Here is a 24,259-nt window from a genome sequence, read left to right as displayed (position 1 = left end):
GTTTGCTTTTCTTACCCTAAATTAAGGTACTGGGGCATATTTACAACCGCTTTCATTTTTCCACTCCCTGCAAATATGAGTCTTTTCTCACGTAGTGTTTGCAGAAGTGTCCGCGCTTCCTCCGGCTGTTGATGTAAGCCGCCAAATGCACAACCCGCTTCTACCACATGTTGGTAGTAATATTTCAAAATTAACTTTCGTGCGTGGCTTATTATAGAAACATATGACTATCAATTTAATCAAAGCCGATCGTGCTAAAACACGATTATTTTTCCCCCGATGCAGAGGTGATAGCAAACATTCCTGTAAACATTAGGGAGGGAGAAAAGGTGCAGAAAGTCGGAAATTGAGAGGGATATGTGCGTTTTGAACAGCTGGAGACTTGCTGCGTGCGGTGAGACTATGACAGTGTGAAGATATTTCCTTGACTGGAGGTAAGACACTTACCGTTGTTGGTAGGATGTGAGACCCACGTTCTGGGGCGTCCCATTAGCAGCAGCGGCGGCGGCGGCGGCAGCAGCAACAGCAGTTCTTCCCACTCCAGGTGCAGCAGTAACCGCGCCGCCTCCTCCACTAGTTGCTGTCGTTACTTGTACGCTGAAATCCGGGAAAATTCTAATCATCCCCGCGCTAGGATCACCAACGACCAGCTCCACGGTTGCGTCTTACTGAACTGCAATTTTCCTTTGAGTAGTAAATTGAACTTCAATCCCATTAGTGATAACTTCCACGCCGTGAGGGTGGGCTGCCCTTTATCTCTTCCTTATTATTACTATTTAAGTACTGCAGACAGCTAGACGGTGGGGGGTGGCATGGCTGAGTCCAGCGCTGGGGAGAAAAGGGGGGCGGGTACGGCTATCAAACTTGCTGCAATTTACCCGGAGAAAGTGAAGCCCAACTTGCCCCTTAACTGGAGCCAAGCAGCTCGCCGCTGGTTCGCTGACACTTAATAGCAATTCTGGCGCGCGGCGCTTCGCAACCAATCGCATCACTCGCTGGACTTCGCGCCCTCCTCGAGGGAGAGCGCGAGGACGCGCGCGTGCACGCAGTTTCCGACCGTTAGGTCTGGAACGTTAGAAAGAGGAGCTCGAGCCAGAGAATTCGGACGGGCTGCTCGAGCAGGAACTCTACGCTGTCGCCGTGAATATGCGCAATGAAAACACGGCAGCGTACGTTAACTATTCTAAGGTCCATTTATGGAAGGCCGTTGCTCGCGAGTCTGGTCTGGCACCTGGTGCATAGATAACTGATGTTACCCATAGGATGTTGAAATGTCTTAACATTTTTTTAAAATAAAAATATATAAAGTTAATGATGTGTCTTTTTACTGTCCAGCGCCAAGTATTCAAACTATTTTAACGCACCGTAACGACTGGCATAAAACGGATCCAGTGTTTTCCAATGCAGCATTTGCCTGGTGATTGAGTCGTGGGCGGGAGTGCGCGCGCCCGCTGGGTGTCAGTCAATACAAGCAGCGCGCGCTCGTAGTGTCTGCACAGTAAGTCACCACCTGTAAGACCTGGCGTGGACTGTTGGAAACCCCTCTTACACTTTAAATAATTTCCGGCTGTGCCGAAATACCATATAATGGATTTTTGGAGAACATACTTTTGCATTTAGCTTGGTTAAGATTGTAGATAGATATTTAATAATTGCAGAAAATGCTGGCCATACTCAGCAAGTCAGGCAGCATCTGTGAAGAAAGAAGCAGAGTTAACGTTTCAGGTCGACATGAATCGTTAACTCTGCTTCTTTCTCCACAGATGTAGAGTTAACGATTCAGGTCGACCTGAAACGTTAACTCTGCTTCTTTCTCCACAGATGCTGCCTGACTTGGTGAGTATGGCCAGCATTTTCTGTTTTTATTTCAGATTTCCAGCTTCTGCAGTATTTTGCTTTTTATTTAATAATTGGACGAGTTCACAATAATAAAACTGTGATTTATGGCCTTGTCAAATAATACGCACTGCACGGGGCGATTGTGTGGTTGTCATAATCGTTGCATCTGCTTTACAAACGCCTTCAAAACCTTGAAAGAAAGCGGATTAACTTTGTATGGCTGGTCAATGGATTGTAGTTTAGGAAATGAAACTATTCATAGGAGAACTACAGGGATGGATTATCAGTGCCACGCGTCTCTGTCTGATCACTGAATGATTATATTAGAAAGTTTGGCGGCTGTCGCCGTTCCCGTCCTTAATCATCACTCACTGCGGCCAAACGTTGGCCGCATGCGCTGCCCGGTACTTTCCGAGCAGCGTGTCGAGTACAGAGTCATAGTTTTGCACTCTGATATGTGGCTGTTATTATCACACTCAATAAATGTTTCTTATTTGCCTCATAAGTGAACGAGCCGGGAGCGCGCATTGAGGATTTCAACGAATTAGAAAACTTTCAAAGATCTATTTACAACAAAGTTACTTTCAAAGTGTCACATATTATTGAATGCTACCTGAAATTTCGCACACCGTCTTGCGTCTGATTTGCAATTTAATCGACATACCGACTCTTTCCCACGATCGCGCTAACACCTGTACTAACTGCCGGTCTTCACTTTCTCCTCTTGGAAACTCCGAGATTGGTGCCTGCAGAAAACTTTGGTATGTTTCGCGTTTTATTGATCAAAATGTTATTTCAAGCCTTGGGCATGTTTTTCTCTGAGGTGGAGGGATTTCACTTTCACTGAAAGTACAATTGTATTCAATGCCGAGAAACTTTAAAACGGGCAGCATGAAAACACATTCTAAATACCGCATAGGTATTAAAGAAATGCGACTTGCAGATTTGCTACGGGAGACACCTTAGCTAACATACGAGCTCAGTTCACTTCCAAAAATAATTTACGTGTTCCAGTATTAATTTTTCAACAAATTTTCATTTGTAAGGTGATCGCGACCACCAGGTATCGTTATTTATAGTTATTTACAGAGTCTTCTAAAGCACTTCTATTAAAACTTAACACAGGTGGTAGGAAGCAAATCTAAGTCCAGCGCAAAAAATGTCTGTTTTAAATGAGATCGGTATCCCACACCACCATATACAAAAATGTTTTGATTGTTCTATATTGATGTAAGTGCAAGAAAACTAAATTGTACTTGTGCGAATATAATTGCAGATCTATTGTCATCCGTTTAATCCACTGTAACGCTTGGTGTCTGAGTAGAGTCTAAGCCATTGATACAAAATATATAATTTGTACATTAGCACACTGACAGAACGAGGACAGCCGAATGTTCAATAGGTTCGAGACCCCAGGCGAATAAGGAAATGCTGGTAATAACGGTGTGTTTGCAGCATTACAAATAATGTTTTGGTTTGAGTTCGTGCAGGAATTGAAAGTAACCAAACCGTTTGAATGATCGGTTACGGTCGATGCACAAGAAAGCATGCACCATATAACATTTTATTTCATTACTTTCTGTATTTTAAATGATTGCAAATTATTTTGACGTTTGGACGGGATCTTCCGATTGTTAGTATCCTTCCCTACTCGCAGCGGAAGATGGAATGACTATATGCACAATGAGCGCAACATTGCAGGTTACAGCGTACAAAGGTTTCAAGTCAGATACAAAACAGTTTTCATTTCATTAAAATTATTATTTTGTATCAGGGGTTTGGTAGCACTAAATAGTGCAAATATTTTCTAAAGATGAAATACTGGAGGAGAAAAATGTTAGCGGCGTCCCGCTAATACAGCCCCTTAGGATGTGTTGCGGTGGAAATGGGAGTAGGAGTATATGGGAGCTTGTGTGCCTTTACTGTATATATCCCTGTGTTTTACCATACCGCCACACTTAAGAAAAAACTCTACTTTTGGTTCCCAAAAGCATCCATCCACTGTGAAAATGCGAAATAAAGGATCTTCACTCCACAGTTTTGTCTACTCGTCTTTCTCACTCTCCCAATTATTGTGTTGGGATCAGTCAGGCAAATTTTCTTCACACAATCAACTCTTTGTATACTGTCTTTATTTAATAGAAATATCGCTCCCATCTTTCCAAATTACCATGTTGGTTAGATCAAGATTCAGGTTTCTTTTTCAGACGATTGTCTTTATGTTGCATAATTCTGTCCCCATTTTTATCCGTCAGCTAAGGAGTAGTTGGCAGCCATCACCTTAATAATCCATCCCATTCACGGACGTGTTTACATCTCGTACTGTTTCGTTAGAACTGACTGATCCCATGGTGGGTCGTCTGGTGTATCATTGTGATGTTTAGCTGCTGAGAGGGAACTGGATTTAAAATGGCCTGCCCGTTTAAGGTCACTTCTGAGGTAAATAATGCGGAGAAATGAGCCATATAGGCACATCCTGAGACCAATTGTTGGGAGGAATTCTGAAGCTTGGCAGCTGCTCGTAAATTCCCTGCTCCTGCCTTTGGAGAGGAGTCGGTCAGAAGATCAGATAGAAATGACTGGCTTTATTTTTTATGACTCTTTTGATATTTTGAAATGCGGTGGAGGTGCACTAGATGCAAGACTGAGATGTAAAGGACAATATTACAAATCTGTGCTCTTGGCAGGGAGCCTCGACCACCAGCCACACATAGCAGGAAATTGTAGTCACACTTCCCGTGATTTTCTGTACATTAATTTTAATGGATGGAAAACAGTGTGCATTGCACCCATAATTTCTTTATATGTGCAGCCGATAGTTAAGACTCTCCGCCTAATGCATTCATAACATTGACCCTATAGTATAATGGATAGTGGTAATTAATAGAAACCATAGGCGAGCAGGTTGTGAATGGCCTCGCATAATAAGAGAAAGGCAGGCTCTTATCAATATAATCCCTTTAAAAAAACAAATAGTTTCAAAGAATCGTTATTAACATTCATATAGTTTCTTTTATTCAACATTTATGTCGATTTTGCAATATTTCTGTTCAACTCTTGATTGCAGATAATATCATTTATCAGCTTAAATGAGCTACTGAGGATGATAGTGTCAAAGAATTGTATTAGCAGTAGAAATGCACACATTAATGTAAGGGTGATTCACTATCAACTTTTAATTCATCTTCCTCACATTGACTACCTCCATAACTTTACCAAGCAAGAAGCCCTAATCATATCATCAGCACTTACCATTTAAAGAAAAGTACTCAAAAAACGCATGGGATATTAGAATTCGCCTAAGTAGGGACCTCAATTAAAGTATTCTTCTAGTCACACTCCCAAATATATTACTTTTTTACAGTTGGCTTAAGCTAGTTATAACATTCAAGTCAATTACAAGATTATAAAATTAACACTGGAGCATATAAATTATTCTTTTGGTTCTAAATTTGGACTCTATAAATGTTGGTATTGAAGTCAATGCCGACACTTAGCAGCAGTGAAAGCACTTGAAAGTGCAATACAGTTTTACAATCTTAAAAATCAAACATGAAATCTCTTCATTTTGGTATATTAATCACTTTTTGGTAAATGTATTAAATATAGATATCCCTATTTACAAGCATGGCGCTGGCATCTAAAAAGCAAATATAATTTAAGTAGTTTGAACTTTTGTGTGTCTTGTTTAAGGGAATTAATTTGGTGTAATAACAGACACTTACCTGTGCAATTACTTTGTTTTATAATTTTATTAAAAACTTTTAGGTTGACTTATCTTCCATTGAAAAATGAAGATGCTGCAGAGGCAGCATTGAGTTCAATGTTGCTATTTACAACATCTGCACTTCATAATGAAATGTAGAATCAATTTTCAATTGATATTTTTGAAGTTTTAAGCCATGAAGTTAAAGTTTTAATTGGTTGGATGACAAACGGTGTGATGACACTGTATCAAGAGCATTACAGAAATAATTCTTCAAATGGAATCCCAGTTCTGGGAATCATCAATATGGAAGTTATAGGGGGTGAAAGTGAAACTGGTCAGCAATCTGTTATTCAATTATCATGGATTATTATTTTGATTCATGGTTATTTTAGATAAATGGCATAACTCATAATGAGGCCACCTCAATTTGAAGCAGTCATTTTGTTGCACAAAACATATGCTTGACGCATAGATAGTCATCATGGCACCAATATATCAATTTGTGCATATATTTTGCAGGTGGCCATGGCTACTTTGAATCATTTATTTTGTTACTCATATTTATACTTCTGAGTCTACTAAGAAATAACTTCAAGTGACAGACTGTAATTCTAAATCATCCACACCCACACAATTGACCTTTGGATCATAAATCATTGAATTTTTCTGCTAAATGTATGGAGTTCCTCCTTATTCAGCAGATAAGGACTAAAGTAAAAAGGCAGTATGGTATAAAAATGCTAATGGAGTGACAGTATCACAACAACCCAAAACAGCTCAGGCATAGAAAATACTGTTTATTAATTTAGACAACTTTATCTAGTGTGACTCATGCATTCTACTTTGTCATTTTAAAAAAAGCTTAATAAAACTAATATTCATATGAGTATTAATCCATGTCAGTTACATCACACATTGACAATTATATCACTCATTGACACTTTTATCAATCATCAACACCTTAATGCCTTTTGAGATATATCTGGAATATCTGATGAAGAAATCCGAAAGGTGGGTTTTATTCAATGCATGTGGTTGAATAAAACCCATACATTTCTGTTTGCTATCCACTATTCCCTTTGTAGCCCAAGCAGCAACAAAATATAGATATTGTTTTCTTGAATTAAACTCAACATTTCTTTAAAATTTATAGTGAGCACAACTTTCTATGCAAGATGATATGATTCAGATCATAAGAATCTGCAGAACAAGATAAGGCTATGAAGTCCATTTTGTCTAGTAGATTGGTGCTTCGTACCCGATGTTTAATAATGGTAAAAATAACACCCTTAGACTTGTACAGCATGCTCTCCAGGCTGCTGGGAAGGCACCCCAACAATTTCTTTGCCTGTATTATGGTGCTTTCATACAGCCCAAGCATTTTTAAGACTGGTCCACAACCTAACTTCCAAATCTTTAATTTTTTGCTTTTCTTCTTTCAGTCTATAGCCATTTACCTTAAAATCAAAATTAAATGCTATTCACAGCTATATGGATTAGTTTGCATTCATCCACATTAAACACAATTTACCAATTATTAAGTCAATTGTTGATCCTATCCAGATTCCTATGAACATTTCTTCCTGCAGTTACATAATTTCCTATTCTGTACAATTTTGTGTCATCAGACAACTTGTAAATTCTGGTTTATATATTTTCACCTAGTTTGTTTACATAGATTGTGGAAAGTAATAGCATGTATCTCAATTAAATACTTTCTAACATTTCTTTGATAGGAATAAACATTTCTCATTTGGTTGCTTTATCTTCAGGTCCATTTGTCCATTGAATGTCTCTTATTCCACCCTCCTGTCATTGCTGTTCCGAAATTCAGCTTCCTGGGGGGTGGGGGGGCTTTAACTGGGAAGGGGTTTTGAGTGTGCGGGAGGGCGGGCAAGTGTCGAATCCACCCAACGTCATCAGTCTAAGGCTTTTTTAACTCCAGGGCTTCATTTGCATTCGGCCGTCCAGCAACCCACTCAAAATGGGTGGAAAGAGACAGCTGGCTGACTTTGGACAGTTAAAATGGCTGGGCCTGGAGGCTGCCTGCTGGCACCAAGGTAAGTCATGGTAGGGATTGGGGCCGGTGGGAAGGGGGTGAGCCCAGGGCAGCAGAGACCCAGACTTTCCTTGTGGAGCTCGGTGGAGCATTTCTACTCCTCCTTGCCTCATAAAGAAATATTTTTGACTTACCTTAGAGGGCCTCCTCTTCTTCTCTGCTCAGCAGTCCATTAAAATACCATGAGCATTCTATGGATGTCATTGGACCCCAATTAGCATATATTAATGAGGCTCCCACCTGAGTCAGGCAGGCACCTTGGCCGCCTAAAAAAAACGGCCAGTTAAGATAGGTGGGAATCAAGCGGGAATGGCACGTTAAGTCTTTGCGTAACTATTTTATGCGTGCCAACCCTATTCCAATCTGGGGGAGGGGGTGGTTAAGATTCCTCCCTCTAATTCTGGTGTTAACACTAATCCTTGCTAAAATGTAAAGCCTAGGAATATCATGATCCCTGGTGGTTCATGATTTTCCATCCTTTTCAGGATGTCCCATCCTATTGCTTTGTGTATTGTATGAGATAGCTGGAGGTTTGTGGGAATGGGGGGAATGATGTCATGTCAGTCTCTGTAGTTTCATGGTTTTTAATTGTGACATAGCTTAAATTTGTTATATTTTTGCAAAAACATTTTAATATCAACTGTAATACTATGTCATATACTAAAAGTTATTAACTTTCATTCTGCAGGAAAGGTTATCTCTACGAAAACCAATAACTCAGTCCACTTTGTTGTCTGATAAATTAATTTTTATTTGCCAACTTTAATTTACCCATGCAATCTAACAGCTTAAGGCTTAATATTTTCCACATCACTGACACATTACCACAACACAAGAAAGCATTGTATATCATCATACATTAATGTTAGCATTTTCTTGTACATATGTACAGAAATTATACACACAGCATAACCTTGCTACCACATCTCTTTAAGCCAACTTTTTAACTGGGAAAAGCAGCTTTTTAACAAAAGGTATAAGAAATACAGCAAGGCACACATTGTTAAAACATTTCTTCTCTTCCCCTTCTTAAGAAGCAGAAATAACAAAACTTGACCGTGTACTGAACTGAAATACCTATAATTGTAATATACCGCACAATAAGGTTGTTTTATAAGTTCCAGGGTTGCATAGATTGGATCTATGTATTCTACATTGGTATTGGTTTAACATTACTTACACTAAATGTACCAACATATGATAACCAAGACTCAACATAAACTTCAAATTAACTCCTGTTATAAATATTATGCTACTTGCCATATAGTAAAGTTAAATAGTCAAATAATATTCATGGCTCCTCTTGTTGGATTTAGCACATTTAACATAACAAGGCTCACTTTTTTGTGTTTATGTGCATGTGTGTTTTCTGATAGAGTGTTTGTTGAAATAAATACATTCTCCTATAAAATCCAAACATTAGTATGCTAATATGTGAAATGCCATTACAGGAATTGACACAAAATTACACCTTCATACCTTTGCAAATGCTGTAGTATTCCCTTAGATATCAAAAAGTGCCTATACCACAAGAAGGAGGACATTTATAAACCGTAGATCAGAACGGGGGAGGTCCTTGGAGGTAGCTTAGGACAGGAGTCCATGAAGAAGAAAAATGCCGGATTTTGCTGCAATCTGTTGGTATTACCAACAAGGGAGTAACAGCAACTGCCATACACAGGATCAGCAGAAGCAACCAGATTACCACACCTGCATGAAAAACTCGCGTTTGGAAGGAGCTTGTCTTCAATATCAGTGAGGAAGAGGATGGTTCAATTAGATTAGAGGCTACCTTGGGAATAGGTGGGCAAAAATGGAGCAAGGATACAGCCAGATTTCTGGAGGGAAAGAAAAACAAATGTATGTTATAGTCAGCAGCAATACAGAGTGTCAAATGCTTCCTTCTGTCAACATTCTGCACAGGCAATGTTACAACTGTTCTAATAAAAATATGACATTGTTTACTGGAACTATAAGTTTACCAATGGACAACTACTTGAGCTGTTTCTAAACATGTATACCAAATAAAAATATTTACAGTATGAGACAAAATTTTTGTCAACCACCAAAAATGTAATCACAGTAACAGTTGTACTGAAAAATAAATTAAAATTTGCATTAAATCATTGTTGGGCTTCAATAAATTTTTAATAACAGCTTCACTAGAGGAGGTAAACTATTGCGTGTGACCTTTTCTTTCTTGCTGCTTTCATCCTCATCTGTGATCTTCAATATGCAGACAACACCCTCAGGTACATATGTCAATATGCAAACAACATTGACTGAAGCAAAGCCCAGTGATAATGGATACATAAAGCAGCAATCATTGGGCTCCACATGAATATAAAAACCTGAAGTCATGAAAACTATCTGTAAAGCAAGGAGCCTAAAATGGTGTAATCAAATGCATTCACTACAGACATTCTTAAAACTAATTCCTTTCATATCTATTCTATATATATTTTAAACTTCAGGTTTTTCCTATATCTGGCAACATGAAAGCAATAACATCTGGCCAGCCATAGAGTTCGATTTCCACAGTGAGGAGTCAGTCTGGGATAATTAAACCATGCAGCAAAGAGCAGGAGCTTGTGATGAGGATTATGAAGAAATGACTGTCAGAATACAGTTGAAGAGATTAACGTAATGTGCATCCCTTCTACAGCTTCTAGGAGGCACTCCAGACATGCATTTATTCACCTTCCAAATTAGGCAGAAATATCTCGATCTAGCTAGTTACCTTTGCCTTTGATCTTGCTTTGCTGCTACTGACCTCTACATTTATATAGAAACATGACAAGTAAAAGAAAGAGAAGAGCAGTAAGCATTGAATCCAGAAAGTAACAAGTGATACAGGAAGCTGTTTACAAAGACTATTGTATGCATTTCAGTGCATTAACTATATTTTTGTCAAAATAAATGATGCCAAAGGCAATTATTTATGAAGGGAATTTGAGTTAATTATAGAATTCATGACAAAGGTATTACAAAACATATTCAGCTTGATGTGCAAGCAGCATACTTCCTGAACAGAACTGTTGATAGATTTTGTTTTCTGTTGTCTATTAGTAGCTTTGCGGGCAATTGCTATGAATAGCTGGCAGTTACACAGCAGATGCAGGTTATTGCTTATATTTCAAGCCAGTTAATGGGGTAGGAGGCACGTGACTGATGAGTTGTATGTAGCAGCCTCAAAAACCGAAATGCACCAAGATAGTTGCAGAGGACACAAGCCCATCAACAAATGTGGAGCAGTGGGAGGTTTCTATAAGTATTGTGATCTTCTTCTGTGTTTTGCAAAACTATGCATGAAAAGATTTAGTCTGGACTAGGGTAGATCATAATCCAACTATACCACAATATAAATTGTCCCTTTTAGATCTAGCTTTTATAAACACAATAACACTGAGACACTGCTTAGTTTGCTGTACAGAAACCATTTTCGCTTTCTAAGGGCATTGAATCCAGAGCTAGTCTAGTGGATGTTAATCAACTGAATATTTACACCTCTGAAAAGAATGTTTATTTGACTCACATCCTATACCTTGGGTACAGATCTTGCAGCATGAGAGTCATGTGGAAGTTCGCTGTGATGAGATACACAAGCCGTAGGTTTGGCATCAGTGGTTCTGCACTTCTGAGTTTTCCTGAGATTCCCTGTTACATATTTTTGTGAGCTAGGGATCTGCAAATCAGAAAAATAGTTTTCAATTGATTTATTACCAGTTTTTACTCAATTCCCACTTATGTCGAGTTAATATAAAATATACCATGTGATTAAGCCATGCAGCAACAAGAAAATTTCCTCTACACATGATTTGTATTCTCTGACAGTCCTCTTAAAATTTCAAATGTCATAGTATTTACAGCGAATATCCAAATCTTATTTATTAAGTATCAATCCAGTTTAAATATTTTCTTAATATACAAAATAAAATGTGTAATACCTTATACATTAAGGTATGCTTATTTTAGTGATGAATGTCCTTTGTGAGTAAATGTGGAGTTTCAGTGTTCTGTGTTTCTCATCAGCATTAAAAGACAATAGCACAATAACTGGGCAGCTGAGAGAGAAACATAGAAAGAATTGTTAACTGCAACAGTTTACATTTTTGTAAAAGATTCTGTTATATTTGTGTCTTTAATGAAATAGGTGATTAAAACAAATGCTACAGCACATCGCTGGGATACAGGATAACTTTTCCTTAGACATTAAAAATTGCACGATTATTATTTAAAATTTAAAGTAATACTTAGCTCCATCTCCATGAAATGTTTTTCAAATTACATGAGAAGCACATCACATTTGGGAACAAATGCATTGTCCAAAAAAACATTTCCTAACATATTAGTTAACTCAGCAATCTATAAATCAATTTTGTTCCCAATTAGAATTTGCATCTTCGTTTAATATTTTAATATTTACTTACCTGATTACAAGATGAGGAACTGTGAGATGCATATAGCACTCATGACCATAGCTACTTGCAACTCTGTTGCTAATGAGTTATTAGGTCAGCACAATCTTGCAGTATAAATCACAACCTATGGCTCTTCATTAAGTGTCCTCTCTATATATTTTCTATATCTGTGTTTGCTTTATATTGAGTGATAAATGGAAAATCCAAGTATTTCTTATAAATAAACTGAATCAGACAGATTTAGAATTATCCATAATTCTATTTTGATCATATTTTTTGAAAAATATTTTGATCACAGGTCATTCAAAATGATATATTCTTAGTGTAACTGTCACTTGCCAATGAACATAAGGAAGTTTATTGAGTATCTTGCACAATATTTTGCTCTGTTGCACGTGAGATCAGCAGTACGTCAGTCGAAAGCACTAACGGACCATTCGTCATTGCATGGTGTTGGACTGACTTGTCCTACCTCTTTGAAAGCAAGAAGTTCAGAAAAAAATAAATTTGTGCTTGTTACAGCTTTGGTAAAGTCATGAATGCACAACTCATGCAGCATTTCACAGCCATAAAGTCAAATTGAAAACTGAGTAGCATTAATGGGCTCGAATTTAGCAGGCCTGCGGGTTCCCAGCGGGTGGTCCTCCGGGAGCGTCGAAAACGCGGACGGCTAATCGTGTGCGTCCCCCACGCGATCGCGGGATAATTGGACCGATTAAGCCCTGCTTCCAGGTTCTCCGCTCCCCAGCTGCGTGCCGGCCGGCTGCGCATACGCAGTACCGTCGACGCGATGTAGGAGCTCCACTTAAAGGGGCAGTCTCCCAAAGCCCCTCCTGCTGCAATCAAGAGGTTTGAGACGATGGCTCAGCAAAGGGGAAAGGCTGCGCCCCGTTTTTCAGACCTAGCACTGCAGCTGATGCTGGAGGGCGTGAGGAGGAGGAGGGAAACGCTCTTCCCAGAAGATGGACGCAAGTTCCCTGCCGCCGCCACCAGGAAGGCATGGGCAGAGGTGGCGGCGGAGGTGAGCAGCAGGGGCAACACCCCAAGGACTTGGGAGCAGTGCCGCAAGCGCTTCAATGACCTGACTAGGTCTGGCAAGGTGAGTACACCAACGCACCCTCCCACATCCCGTCCCCACCATCACGCCAAACAGATCACAACCCCTCCTGCACAGCCACCACTGCGCTCCATCAGCAATCCTCACAGCCCCTCATTCACCATCCTCGCCGTCCACGCAAGTACCCACCGTCCCTGACCCCACCCGAACACTACCACACACCCCAATCCCCATGCAATGGGATGGGCACGTGGCCCACGCATCCTCCCATCCATCTGCGCCACGCTCAACCCAACCACACCAATGCTCGATGCGTCTCACGATGCAATACGCACCCACTCACACATCTGTGTTTTGCCTTCACAGGAGAAGAGAAGCAAGAACAATCGCGAAAGGGCACGCACCGGAGGTGGCCCGCCGCAAGTGGTGGAGCTGACCGACGCCGAGGTGGAGGCGCTTGACCTCGCCCGCACGCGACATTGCCTGTCGGTGGCTGATGGCGAGTGTGTCGCTGCCGAAACAGCCGGTAAGGGAAAGCTGACACTCAACACCCATGATCGCGAGTGACCGTATCATCACCTGCCATCAGGCGCACTGTCAAGTTGGTCCACATGCCTCAAAGTGCCCTCTGTTGTCTTGCAGGTCCGTCTGTGTGTGAAGCGCTCGAGGAGGGCGATTCCTCAGAGGACATGGCGGTCTCTGAGGGTGCATCGTCACATCAGAGCCAACCATCCACCAGCGCAGAGACGCGCACCTCGGTGGGTCCCCCTCGCCAACTAGTTGGGGTAGCACTTGGTGAGTCACCGCGCACGAGTGAGCATGAGCAGACCCTGGTGGCAGGGGCAGCCGCGGAGGGTCCGCGACGGAGGGAGCACTCATCTCCAGGCTCTGCTCAGCCGGACCCAGATGCTGAACCCAGGGGGCCACCAGTGAAAAGGAGAGTCGTCGAGGGGCACCAGCTAATTGCTGAGGTACTGGGAGAGGTGCCGCGCGCATTGTCCACAATAGCGCAGGCGATGGAGGAGTCCAACTCCTGCATGCGGGCATTGGTGGCGCAGGCACAGGAGGGTACCGGCGACACAGTGTCGCGGGTAGGTGCGGGACTGTCTGCGGTGGAGGACAGGCTGGCCTCCCTCGAGCGTCACGCACAGCTCCAGATCGAGTCCTTGCAGGCCCTGACAACGTCTGTACGGATTCAGGGTGAGCAACATTCCGCCGCCATCAACAGGCTGACGGATACACTAGGGGTGGCCTTGCAAGGCCTCACACATGCCATCCAAACTGCCGTCCAGCAGGGTGGAAGGGGTGATGTGGGCCGAGGCCAAGAGAGGGATGATGGTGACCGGGGACATGGAAGCGGGGACGCTTCTCAAGGCGCCCCCACGTCCCACCCGTCGCCCACCTCTCAACCAGTACCCGCAATGGTGCCTCCTCTCCAGGTGGCCGAGTCTGCCCCTGCCCCGGTGCAGGAGGAGCAGTCTGTGGAGGTGCCCTCACGGGCACCGAAACCCAGGGGCCGTCCGCCAAAAGCATCTACCCGGTCAAGGCGAGAACACGAGCAACCTGCCACTACCTCTGCTGGAGCCACAGGGGTAGCACCACGTAGGGGTACCCGGAAAAGAAATGCAAAGGCATTATAATCACAAAGGGAATACACCAGGGTGTCTATTAATTTGTACATTTTTTTTATATAATGTCACATTGGAGATATTAAATATTCTATTCTCACCACTCCTGCCACCTCTCGTCCATTCTTCCGCGGCCTGTGCAATAGGTGCGTTCCGTGGAGGCCATCATGACGGCGAACACCTGCTGCCACCCATTGGGCACACTGCTGTGGGTGCAGGATTACTGGCAACACTCTTCAGTGGAGGGGGCTGGTATGGCCGCTCGCATGTGCAGGTGAGGAGATGCGAGCGCCTCGCAGTGTCTGACTCTAGGAGAACCGTTTACGTATGAGTGCCTCCCTGGCCCGGCGACCATCCCGGTGAGTCGTGGTTCGGCGCGTGGGTCGTCCACTATCCTCTGGCGCGTCCTCCTCCTCCTCCTCCGCCTCCTCCTCCTCCTCCTCCTCCTCGCCCTCGCCTTCCTCAATGTGGGTGGCGGGTGTGGATGGGGCCTCCTCCAGCGGCATCCCTTTCTGTTGGGCCATGTTGTGCAGGGCACAGCAGACAACTATGATTCGTCCCACTCTGAATGGTGTGTATTGCAGCGCTCCCCCAGAACGATCAAGGCACCTGAAGCGCATCTTGAGAAGCCCTATGGTCTGCTCAATTGTAGACCTGGTAGCAGTGTGGCTGTCATTGTACCGACGCTCCGGTTCGGTGATGGGGTTCCTCAGAGGTGTCATGAGCCACGTGTGTAGGGGATACCCCTTGTCGCCGAGGAGCCAGCCGTTGCCGGCGTTGGGTGCCTGCAGGATGGGCGGGACGGCGGACTCCCTGAGGACGAAGGCATCGTGGCAGCTGCCGGGGTATCTGGCGCACACGTGTAGGAATCTCTGGCGGTGGTCACAGATGAGCTGGGCGTTCATGGAGTGATACCCCTTCCTGTTGATGAACAGCCCTGGCTCATGCGGAGGTGCCCGTATTGCGATGTGGGTGCAGGCGATTACACCCTGCACCCGTGGGAAGCCGGCCATGGCATGGAATCCAACCGCCCTCTCCATCTGGCTGCGCTCGTCCATGGCGAAGTTGATGTAGTGCGAGGCCCTGCGGAACAACCCATCGGTGACCTGCCTTATGCACTTGTGTGCAGAGGACTGACAGACCCCGGTGATGTCCCCGGTGGCACCCTGGAAGGAACCGGATGCGAAGAAGTTGAGGGCAGTGGTGACTTTGACGGCGACAGGTAAGAAGATGCTGCTTGGTCCATCAGGGAGCAGCTCGTCGTTAAGGAGGCTGCAGATGTCGGCGACTACCTGGCGATTGACTCTGAGCCGACGTATGCACTGCTCCTCGGAGAGGTCCATGAAGCTGAGCCTCACTCTGTACACCCTGTGCGGAGGGTAGTGCCTCCTGCGACGCATCTCTCTCTGCGGTTGCCCTCCCTCCTGCTGTGCAGGTGGGTGTGCCACAGCATCGTGTTGGGGGGCCCCACGTCTCCGAGGCGGACGGCGTGGACTGCGAGGCTGCTGGGGCTGGTCATGCTGTTCGTCCTCCGACGATGTCAACGCACCACCCATCTGGCAGGTGTTGGTCTGAGGGGTTGTGCAGGGTAGGTGGGTGTTTCCTCGGACTGGGGCTGCGGTTTCGTGTCGGTCTGTCCTCTGGCTTGGCGGGGGGTGGTGGAGGGCAGGGGTTGCCCTATGTGACGCGGTGGCCTCCTGCGTGGGTGAGGGCTCTCCCCCGTGGAGCGCACCTTGGCACCTGCCACAGGCTGCTGGCTGCAACACGCCTGGTTGAGGAGGGACTGTTTCCCCCAGTGTGGGAAACTCACTGCCTTGAACCGAAAATCCCACACTTCCTCTTTTGACAGCTGCTTCAGCTCATTAACTGACCACAACGAGCAAGGTAAGTACTCTCAAGTGGAACCCCGCTGGCTTTAATTGCCTGCGGGATTCCCACCAGCGGGGCTTGCGCGTGCAGCCCCGCACGTCAGCGCGGTACCCGGAAGTGGCCGGGATTTCGTCGCGATCCGGTCACGTGACCGGATATCGGGATTTTCGGGGCCGCCCCGCTGGGAACCCGCCGGAAACACGATCCCAAAATCGAGCCCAATGAGTTTAAAGAATGAGAAGATTTCAAAGTTGTTACAAAAGTGATTATAAGCAAGTATGGTGGCATAGTTTGATGGTTCGAACGTAACCTCTAACTTAATTGCAGCTCATATAGGAAACAGAAGAAGAGAATAGCTAGAGAGAAAAGGAGCAAGGGGCATTTGGGCTTTTATTTCTTTTAACTGTGTTCATATTCAATGCAGAGAAACTCTAAAATGTGCCCTATTATTGTTGTGCATGTGCATGGAATCCTTCTTGTGAAGAGTGCACATGCATAGCAAAATACATGGGCTCTTTGGCTTGATGAACATTTACACATTGGTGGGAGAAGGAACAAGGTAAACGTGAATGTTTAAAGGACAAGTGGTCAAGGAAATGCAAACCCATGCTGGTTTATTAAAAAATAATGACAGAGAATTAGAGATGATTCAGAAGGGAGATGTTATTATCCATAATTCAGGACCAATCATCTAACTGCATAATTATTGATATCTTGATGCTGCTATTGAAGTTTATCAGATGTCCTCATATTGTTGTCTTTGTTTGAAGGTGTTTTCATGTGATTAAAATGTGCTACCACACACCACAACCACCACCTAATTACTTTGATCTTTCAGATTCCATGCCACATCCACCAGCCCATCACAACTGTGGCAACTGAGTAGCGTACATGCAAGATTTTGGGTGAGGTGAGGACCCACTTGTGTGGCTGATTTGCCACCAAAAATCTCACATCTAGAACTTGCTAAGTGTTAGCAGCCCTGTTTTCAGCAGACTATTATGCATATGGTGTGTGTGTATGTGTTTGGGTAGGTGGGAGCCGGGGTTGCTCTACAAAAAGATTTAAAAATGAATGATAGTGCCTACATTGAGAAATCTTGGTGAAGACCCAGATTATATTATTGGCAAAACTGAATAAACATTTCTAACAGCAGCAAATTAAACTTTTTATAGGGTATGTAGAGATTGTCAAACTACCATTTGTAATGAATGTTGCATTTCTTGAGCACCTTCAGGGTGCATCACCAAAGTATACTAACTGAAATTAGTAAAATTCAAATTATTTAATGTTTTCACGGTAAAGAATATTAATTCAAAGTCACCTTTAAAAAGAAGTTGGGTATAATAATGGTTTATTAACATAAGAAAACCTTTGCACATCAGCATGAAAATGTGCATGTTCAGCAAATTCATTTATCAAAATCTCATATGAAAGAACTAAAATGGGCAAGTGGGCACAGTATCTCTAATAATACGCTGTGTCAAATAATTTCCAACAACACTTGTAAAACTTTACTTTCATTGATTGCCAAGTAGCCTTCCGATAAAGATAAGCTTTTATGCACTACATTTTGTGGTAAAATCACTATTTAAACTAAAAGAGAAACACTTTGTTCACTGAGAGAGTTTGTGGGGATTAGCAGGAGGACTTCATTGTTCATCCCAAAGGAGCTCTGAACACTGACACCTGACTCCTTTTACATGGCAGCTGATGATTGAGAACACAGTGGGTAGATTTTAACTTCAGGCATGTAACAGGCCTAGCCATCATGAGTGTGGGGCAGGCTTGATGGATCAGCTGGTATTTTCCTGCCTGTCATTTCCAAATGTTGTAGGTGAGCAGTGGGTGGACGCTCGCCTCTTCCTGCTGGCAAGAGGCCCGGTCTATTTCGAGGGCTGTGCCTCACCACCATGCTCCCTGATGAGCCGAACCTCCTAAGCATGCATTCTGCTACAGTTTGCTGGCTCCAGGCTGGCGCAACATCGGGTGGCCCGACGGTCACCCAACCGGCAGGCAGGTAGGTCTGGTGGAGGGGGCAGTGGTGGGTGAAGGGCAATCACAGTGGGGGGATGGGGAAGCCTGGGGTGGAGTTGGCCCACATTATTTTTGTCAAGCCTGGTGGAGAATTCCAGCTGCTCCTAGCCTCGCAAAATAATCCTGTATTTACATTTTTGGGGCCTCTTCCTAACTGGTTTAACTGAACGGAGCGTGCACACCACTCGCTCCATCCAGTTGTCTTTCTAAAGACAATGTCATAGTGCCCCAATTTGCATTCCGTAATGAGGCTCCCATCTGATTCAAACGGGGTCTAGATCCGCCAGTGGAAAGCCCCAGTAAATATGGTGGCTGAGCAGTAACCGGGCACTAAGTGATACAAAGGGATTTTAACACCACTACCACCCCATTTGTGCCGGGCAGGCCAAGGTAAAATCACCCGTGTGTCCTCGGTCACTGAGCCATTTACCACACATATTATGCATTGCACAGTTGAATTAATGAAATTTCCAACATTAATTCATTTTAATGGCTTGTCAGTTGGTTGGGAAGTATTAAAAGATCATTATTGAGGGTATGTTGTGAATGGTTTTATTTATTTTTGTCACCACTAACAAAATTGCAGTCTCAGGAGACGCTGATTTCAAAACCATGCATTCCTGAAATTTTGTTAATGGGTTGGGAATAAATAAAACAAGCCTTCTTTCCATCTTTTTCCAAATAGAAGAAAATGTAGCTTCTACTAATTACAAAATGATACATTTTCAATATAGCATATAACCTACCTCTTTCTGAGACGAGTTAAAGTTCCCATCACAATGATTTTCTTTCTTGTAATGCTTCTCTTTGACTTTGCAATCTGCAGCTTGGTCATTTTCAGGATGTCCATGTTGTGGGAATTGAATTTTGGTGCTAAGAAACAAGTTGTCTCCTGGTTTCTCAAAATGACTGTTATTTGGTTGTGTATCCTTCACCAGATTAACTTTAATTTCATGGGACTGTTTTACTGACTTGTGATTTTCATCACTCTCCTTGTTTAATGGAGGTGCATTGGGTTCAAGCATTTCAATTTTAGACATAGCAAAAAAGGACTCATTATCTGACAAACACTCAGAAGTGTCTGTTTGTGCTTTAGGCATCAAAGAATTAAGGTAAGGATTCTCAATGTGGCACTCTACTGATTGAAAGGTACTGTCTTCAGATGTATTACATATTTGATTAGTGATGCCTAAAAATGTATCTGGGTCATCAGTAATTTTGTTTGTTTCAATTAGATTTCCACCACATGTGTTTTGATCACTTGGTGTCACATGAATAGCTTTTGACGCAACAATGTCCAGTCTATCATTTGGTAATGGTGATTCCTTGCTGTCAGAAAATGACACAGGCTTGGTCAAAGGATACAGATTATTGTCTGAAACTCTGTCCCTTTGACACGTAGAATCAAATAAGCAGAGTTGATCAGTATATTGTTCTTCAAAATCTTCATTAAGAAAGTTATCATCCTCACCATTATTGTCTAGCCTGGCCTCATCATTAAAATCCAACGGCAGTGGTGTGCTGCTTTTCTCATCTATGCAAGTGGTTACCTCACCACAGTCACTGTCATGTGATGATATGGACAGGTAAGAGTAAAAGTCTCCTTTTCGCAGCTGCAAAGGTCGGTGAGAATGTTCCAATACTTTTTCCTTGATCTGAGCCACTGAAGTTGGACTCACCATTTCAGAGTCATGCTGGGATATGTTCTTCAGGGCTGTTGATGCCATATCAATTATTTCCATCACAAAATTATGAACGGAACTATCTTCTTCACCTTCAACACCATGAGGAACACTAGAATGGCAGATACAACTTGACATTCCATTTGTATAATCTTGGTTAGTTTCTTCCAACTGTTTGTTTTCGGAATTAAAATGAGATGAACATTTTACAGCTGACTCTTTACTAGTAATATTATATTCGTCATCATGGCAGTTAAATGGCAATTCTGCATTAGAATCTTGATGATGTCGGGGTCTCTCATTTTCACTTGCAGGAGATGTTTTCCCACCTAATGTAGTAACATCATGATACTTTGCAAACTTTTCTGAGAAAATAGGCTCCTTATCAACGTTAAAAGCAGATGATGATAAAAGTTTGTTTGCAATCCCATTGTCTTCCAAACATACAAGCCTTTTATCCTTCTGTGGAGATTGTGTGGGGGACTGGGGAGCTGGAATGTACTGTGCAGAAACAACATCTGTTTTTTGCTCAACTCTACTGCTAAATAATTCAGATTTAGAACATTCTGTTTCATGGGTCTTGCCAGTAATTTGCTCCTTTTCAAAAGACTGAAGTTTCTTGCTGTCTAATACTCTAGTCAATTCTTTTTTGTCTTTTAATAGAGATTTTTCCACATTGCCATTCTCTACATCATCTCTTAAATGGTCAGTACAGAAGTGTCTCAGAGTTTCCATTCCATTCTGTTTGAAGTGTCTTTCTTTCGGACGGAGCAAAGTGCCCTTACAATCTTTGGACTCGGACTGCATCAATACAGAACTGTTTAAAAATGGATAAAGAGTTGAAATATTTTTGAAAATGGGTAACCTGGTACTACTTGAATCTGTCCTGCACCGATCCTTTTCTCCTGGATTTAATTTCTTCTTTTCCTTTGTGAGAGAAAATATTGGTTTAATCCAGTGGTGAAATTCATTCTTCATATTGTCCTTATCCAAAATGTGATTACTTTCTTCATTAATTTCATCATCGGTGGCAATGCTGGAATCGTCATCATCCTTGATGCACAGTTCCTCTTCAGTTAGTGTGAGTGTTGAACTGGAAAGCAAATCACTATCATCTTCTTCATCAGTACAAGCAGAAGTACAAGACACGTTAACAATCATGCTTATATTGACATCAGCTTCATCAGTCACTGAGTGATTAACATGTTTTTTGAATGATGCATTGGAATCTGAAATTTTATTTTTATGAACAATTATGTCTTCAGAGCACAAGGAGAGCTCATCACTGCTGCTTAGTTCTGTGAGAGAAGCAGCGGAATCTTCATTTGCTGATGATGCGGCATCAAATGACAACTGGCCAGTGAATGACATTTTGAGAGAGTTACTCTGCAGTGTGATATCAGAGACACTACGTTTCATTTTTGGACTTACTGGATTCTGGATATTTTCTAAACGTTTCAAAAGGTCTAACGTCCTCTTACTTAGCTCCCCTACTGCATCACTACCCATACTGATGTCCCCTGACCCTTGGAGGCTGAGTAGTTCCTCTGTGACTTTGTATGGAATGGCCCAGCTCTCTAAGGAAGTACTGCGCTGGAGATCACCATTTTTGTGATTGTTAGTTCCAAGCTGAAATATGTCTCCAGCAATTGAAAGCGATTCCACTGATGACCTTTGAGACAAAAATGTTAAACCTGTGTCATTTATAATATCTAGAGATACTCTGTCATCACCTGTTTCACTGTAACAAGTCTCAAGGTTACCTCCACTTGGTGTTATTGGTGGACATTTTTCTGATGTGGCACAGTCTGGTTTGGATTCTGGAGCTGATAGTCCATTTTTACAAATAAATTCAGCAGAATGTGGTTTAGAGGACACATTCCCATCAGTAGTTTCCTTTTCTTCAGGTGAGTGAGTTATAGTCATACTTAACTCAAGCTCAGGGCCCTGCAGGTAAGAATAGTCATAAAATGTGAACACATCATATTGTGCCTCTAGATCATTTGAAAAACCCTTTGAAGCAATTTTATTCATATCAAGGGGCTGTAAATTTCCTTCATTACTCAGAGACAGTGATTGAAGATTTTTTGACAATTCTACTTCATATTTGGTTGTCTGTATTCTTGCTGCATTCTTCACTTCCTTTTTTTCAAGTGAACGCTGTCCTTTACAAATGCATGACTGAATCGGACAATCCTTATGTTTTAATTCTATCAGGGGGTGCAAAGCTTTAACAGATAGTTTAGTTTGAGCTTGATCAACCTGGTTTGGCAGAGAGGTTTCAGAATTTGTTGTAGTTTCTTTGTCACCCTCACTGACTATTCCACTCTCACTCACATGTTTCAGTGATGTTGGTTTGTCCTCTTTTACTGGAATCAAATCACCCAGTAGGTCTGGCAAAGAGTCGTTGGATGAGAAAGAGGAATCTTTACTTGCCCTCCTTACTAAATTGGTTGGATGTTTTGAATTGGAAAAATTTGAGACATTCTTGAAGAATGACATTTGATCTCTTCCATGGAGCTGTACATTATGTAGGCTGTAGACCTGATAGCTACGTGGACACGAAGAGGAAGGTGCTTCACCAGGACTGTACAGCGATTCTCCAGGGCCACTGGTATATTGATCCTGCATAAGTTCATCAGCAAGATTTTCCACGGGCCCGGGTGAGAATTTTGATATGTCATTCTGTTCGCATGCAAGGTCAGGTGTCTCATTTCGGATACCAATCAGGTTGTTACTCATGTCTGTTTCATCCCATTCCAGTGAATCTTCACCCAAGACATTTAAATCCATTAGGCCAGGTTCAATACAGCTTAAGGAGACCTAAAAAGATCAAAAATGAAAAAAATACAGTTATTAGATTTTTTAAATGGGCATGGAAATGTTTATAAGGATGGTATTTTAAAACTGTAGTATCCTTTTTCTAATGATCAGTTTATTAAAATCAGGTTGACTAAGTAATAAACTTAGGTATGCCTATGCTTACAAAATATTAATCAATCCCTGTGCCTCATCACATTTTACATAGACCTCTATATTCAGTAGTGTATGAGAGACACTTATTCATGAATTTATAGATGGAACTTTAACTGGCAGCATTTATTGGGAGGGTGGTGGAGATGGCACACCCATACGATGTCATCAGTGTGAAGACTGGAGTATTTTAACTGTTGGGCCTCATTAGTATTTGATTGGCGGGCTGCCCACCCATTTGTGTTGGTGGCGGGCATCCCGCCCACTTGTAGAGCATGATTTCCTGTGGGCTTCCGGATGGCAACTTAAAGTGTGAAATCTCCTCATAAAAGGAGGTTGCTTTCACATCGCTGAAATTTGTCTGTGGATTTGTTGGAAACATCAGAATGTCGAAGTCGGAAGCAAGGCCCCCACGCTCGCTGACGTGGTGGTCCTCGTTCTGGAAAGAAACTGTCAAAAACAGTTCTTAGAGCAGGCCTGGCGAGCGATAGCAGTGGTAGTGAATTTGCATCGCGTCACCCCAGGATCTGAATTCAATGCTTAAAACACTTCAATGGCCTGACGAGAGAAGCCTTGCACTTGGCAACAGCACATTCCCCCTCCCCCAATACTCTGAACACTTTCCACCCCTGCACCACATCCTTCTCCACCAATCACAAGGGGCACTGTACCACTTCTTCTCATTCCAATCACACACTCTCCTGTTGCCTGCTGCCTTCGCAATAGGCATGAACAGCATTCTGTTCTCACCTGGTAGCAAATGCCATACAATGATCTACTCTGATGACTGCTTTCTCATTTCACAGCCAGCCACATTCTTTACATTGAACACTTCCATATCCCACTTGCAACTTGCTTCTTCTCCCTTCCAACACACACTTATATGAGAAAACCCTACACATATGCACATCCCTTTTCAATAACCACTCACTAACTGTCCCTCTCTTTCTGCAGGACAAAATGGCTTATAATGTGAGGGAGAGGG

General features: G+C 42.7%; 2 protein-coding genes across 3 annotated transcripts in view; both read right to left on the bottom strand.

Annotated features, from left to right (window-relative positions):
• The window catches only part of LOC137326390 (neuronal PAS domain-containing protein 3), a 919,339-nt gene extending 918,441 nt beyond the window's left edge, over positions 1 to 898 (bottom strand). For both annotated transcript variants that reach the window (XM_067991429.1, XM_067991431.1), the window contains exon 1: positions 448 to 898. In XM_067991429.1, coding sequence (XP_067847530.1) covers positions 448 to 623 — 176 coding nt within the window. In that variant the 5' untranslated portion in view covers positions 624 to 898. The remainder of the gene's footprint in view (positions 1 to 447) is intronic.
• Positions 899 to 8,333: 7,435 nt separating this feature from the next.
• The window catches only part of akap6 (A kinase (PRKA) anchor protein 6), a 353,243-nt gene continuing 337,317 nt past the window's right edge, over positions 8,334 to 24,259 (bottom strand). Inside the window, exons 15-18 of the mRNA XM_067992171.1 lie at positions 19,366 to 23,124; positions 11,152 to 11,292; positions 10,348 to 10,382; positions 8,334 to 9,445 (exon numbers count right to left, since the gene is read on the bottom strand). Coding sequence (XP_067848272.1) covers positions 9,166 to 9,445; positions 10,348 to 10,382; positions 11,152 to 11,292; positions 19,366 to 23,124 — 4,215 coding nt within the window. The 3' untranslated portion in view covers positions 8,334 to 9,165. The remainder of the gene's footprint in view (positions 9,446 to 10,347; positions 10,383 to 11,151; positions 11,293 to 19,365; positions 23,125 to 24,259) is intronic.

This window comes from Heptranchias perlo, chromosome 10, assembly GCF_035084215.1.
Source record: "Heptranchias perlo isolate sHepPer1 chromosome 10, sHepPer1.hap1, whole genome shotgun sequence".
In the NCBI taxonomy this organism is placed as follows: Eukaryota; Metazoa; Chordata; class Chondrichthyes; order Hexanchiformes; family Hexanchidae; genus Heptranchias; species Heptranchias perlo.
Note: the sequence above shows the minus strand (reverse complement) of the source record. Positions and strands in the feature narration are given on the sequence as shown.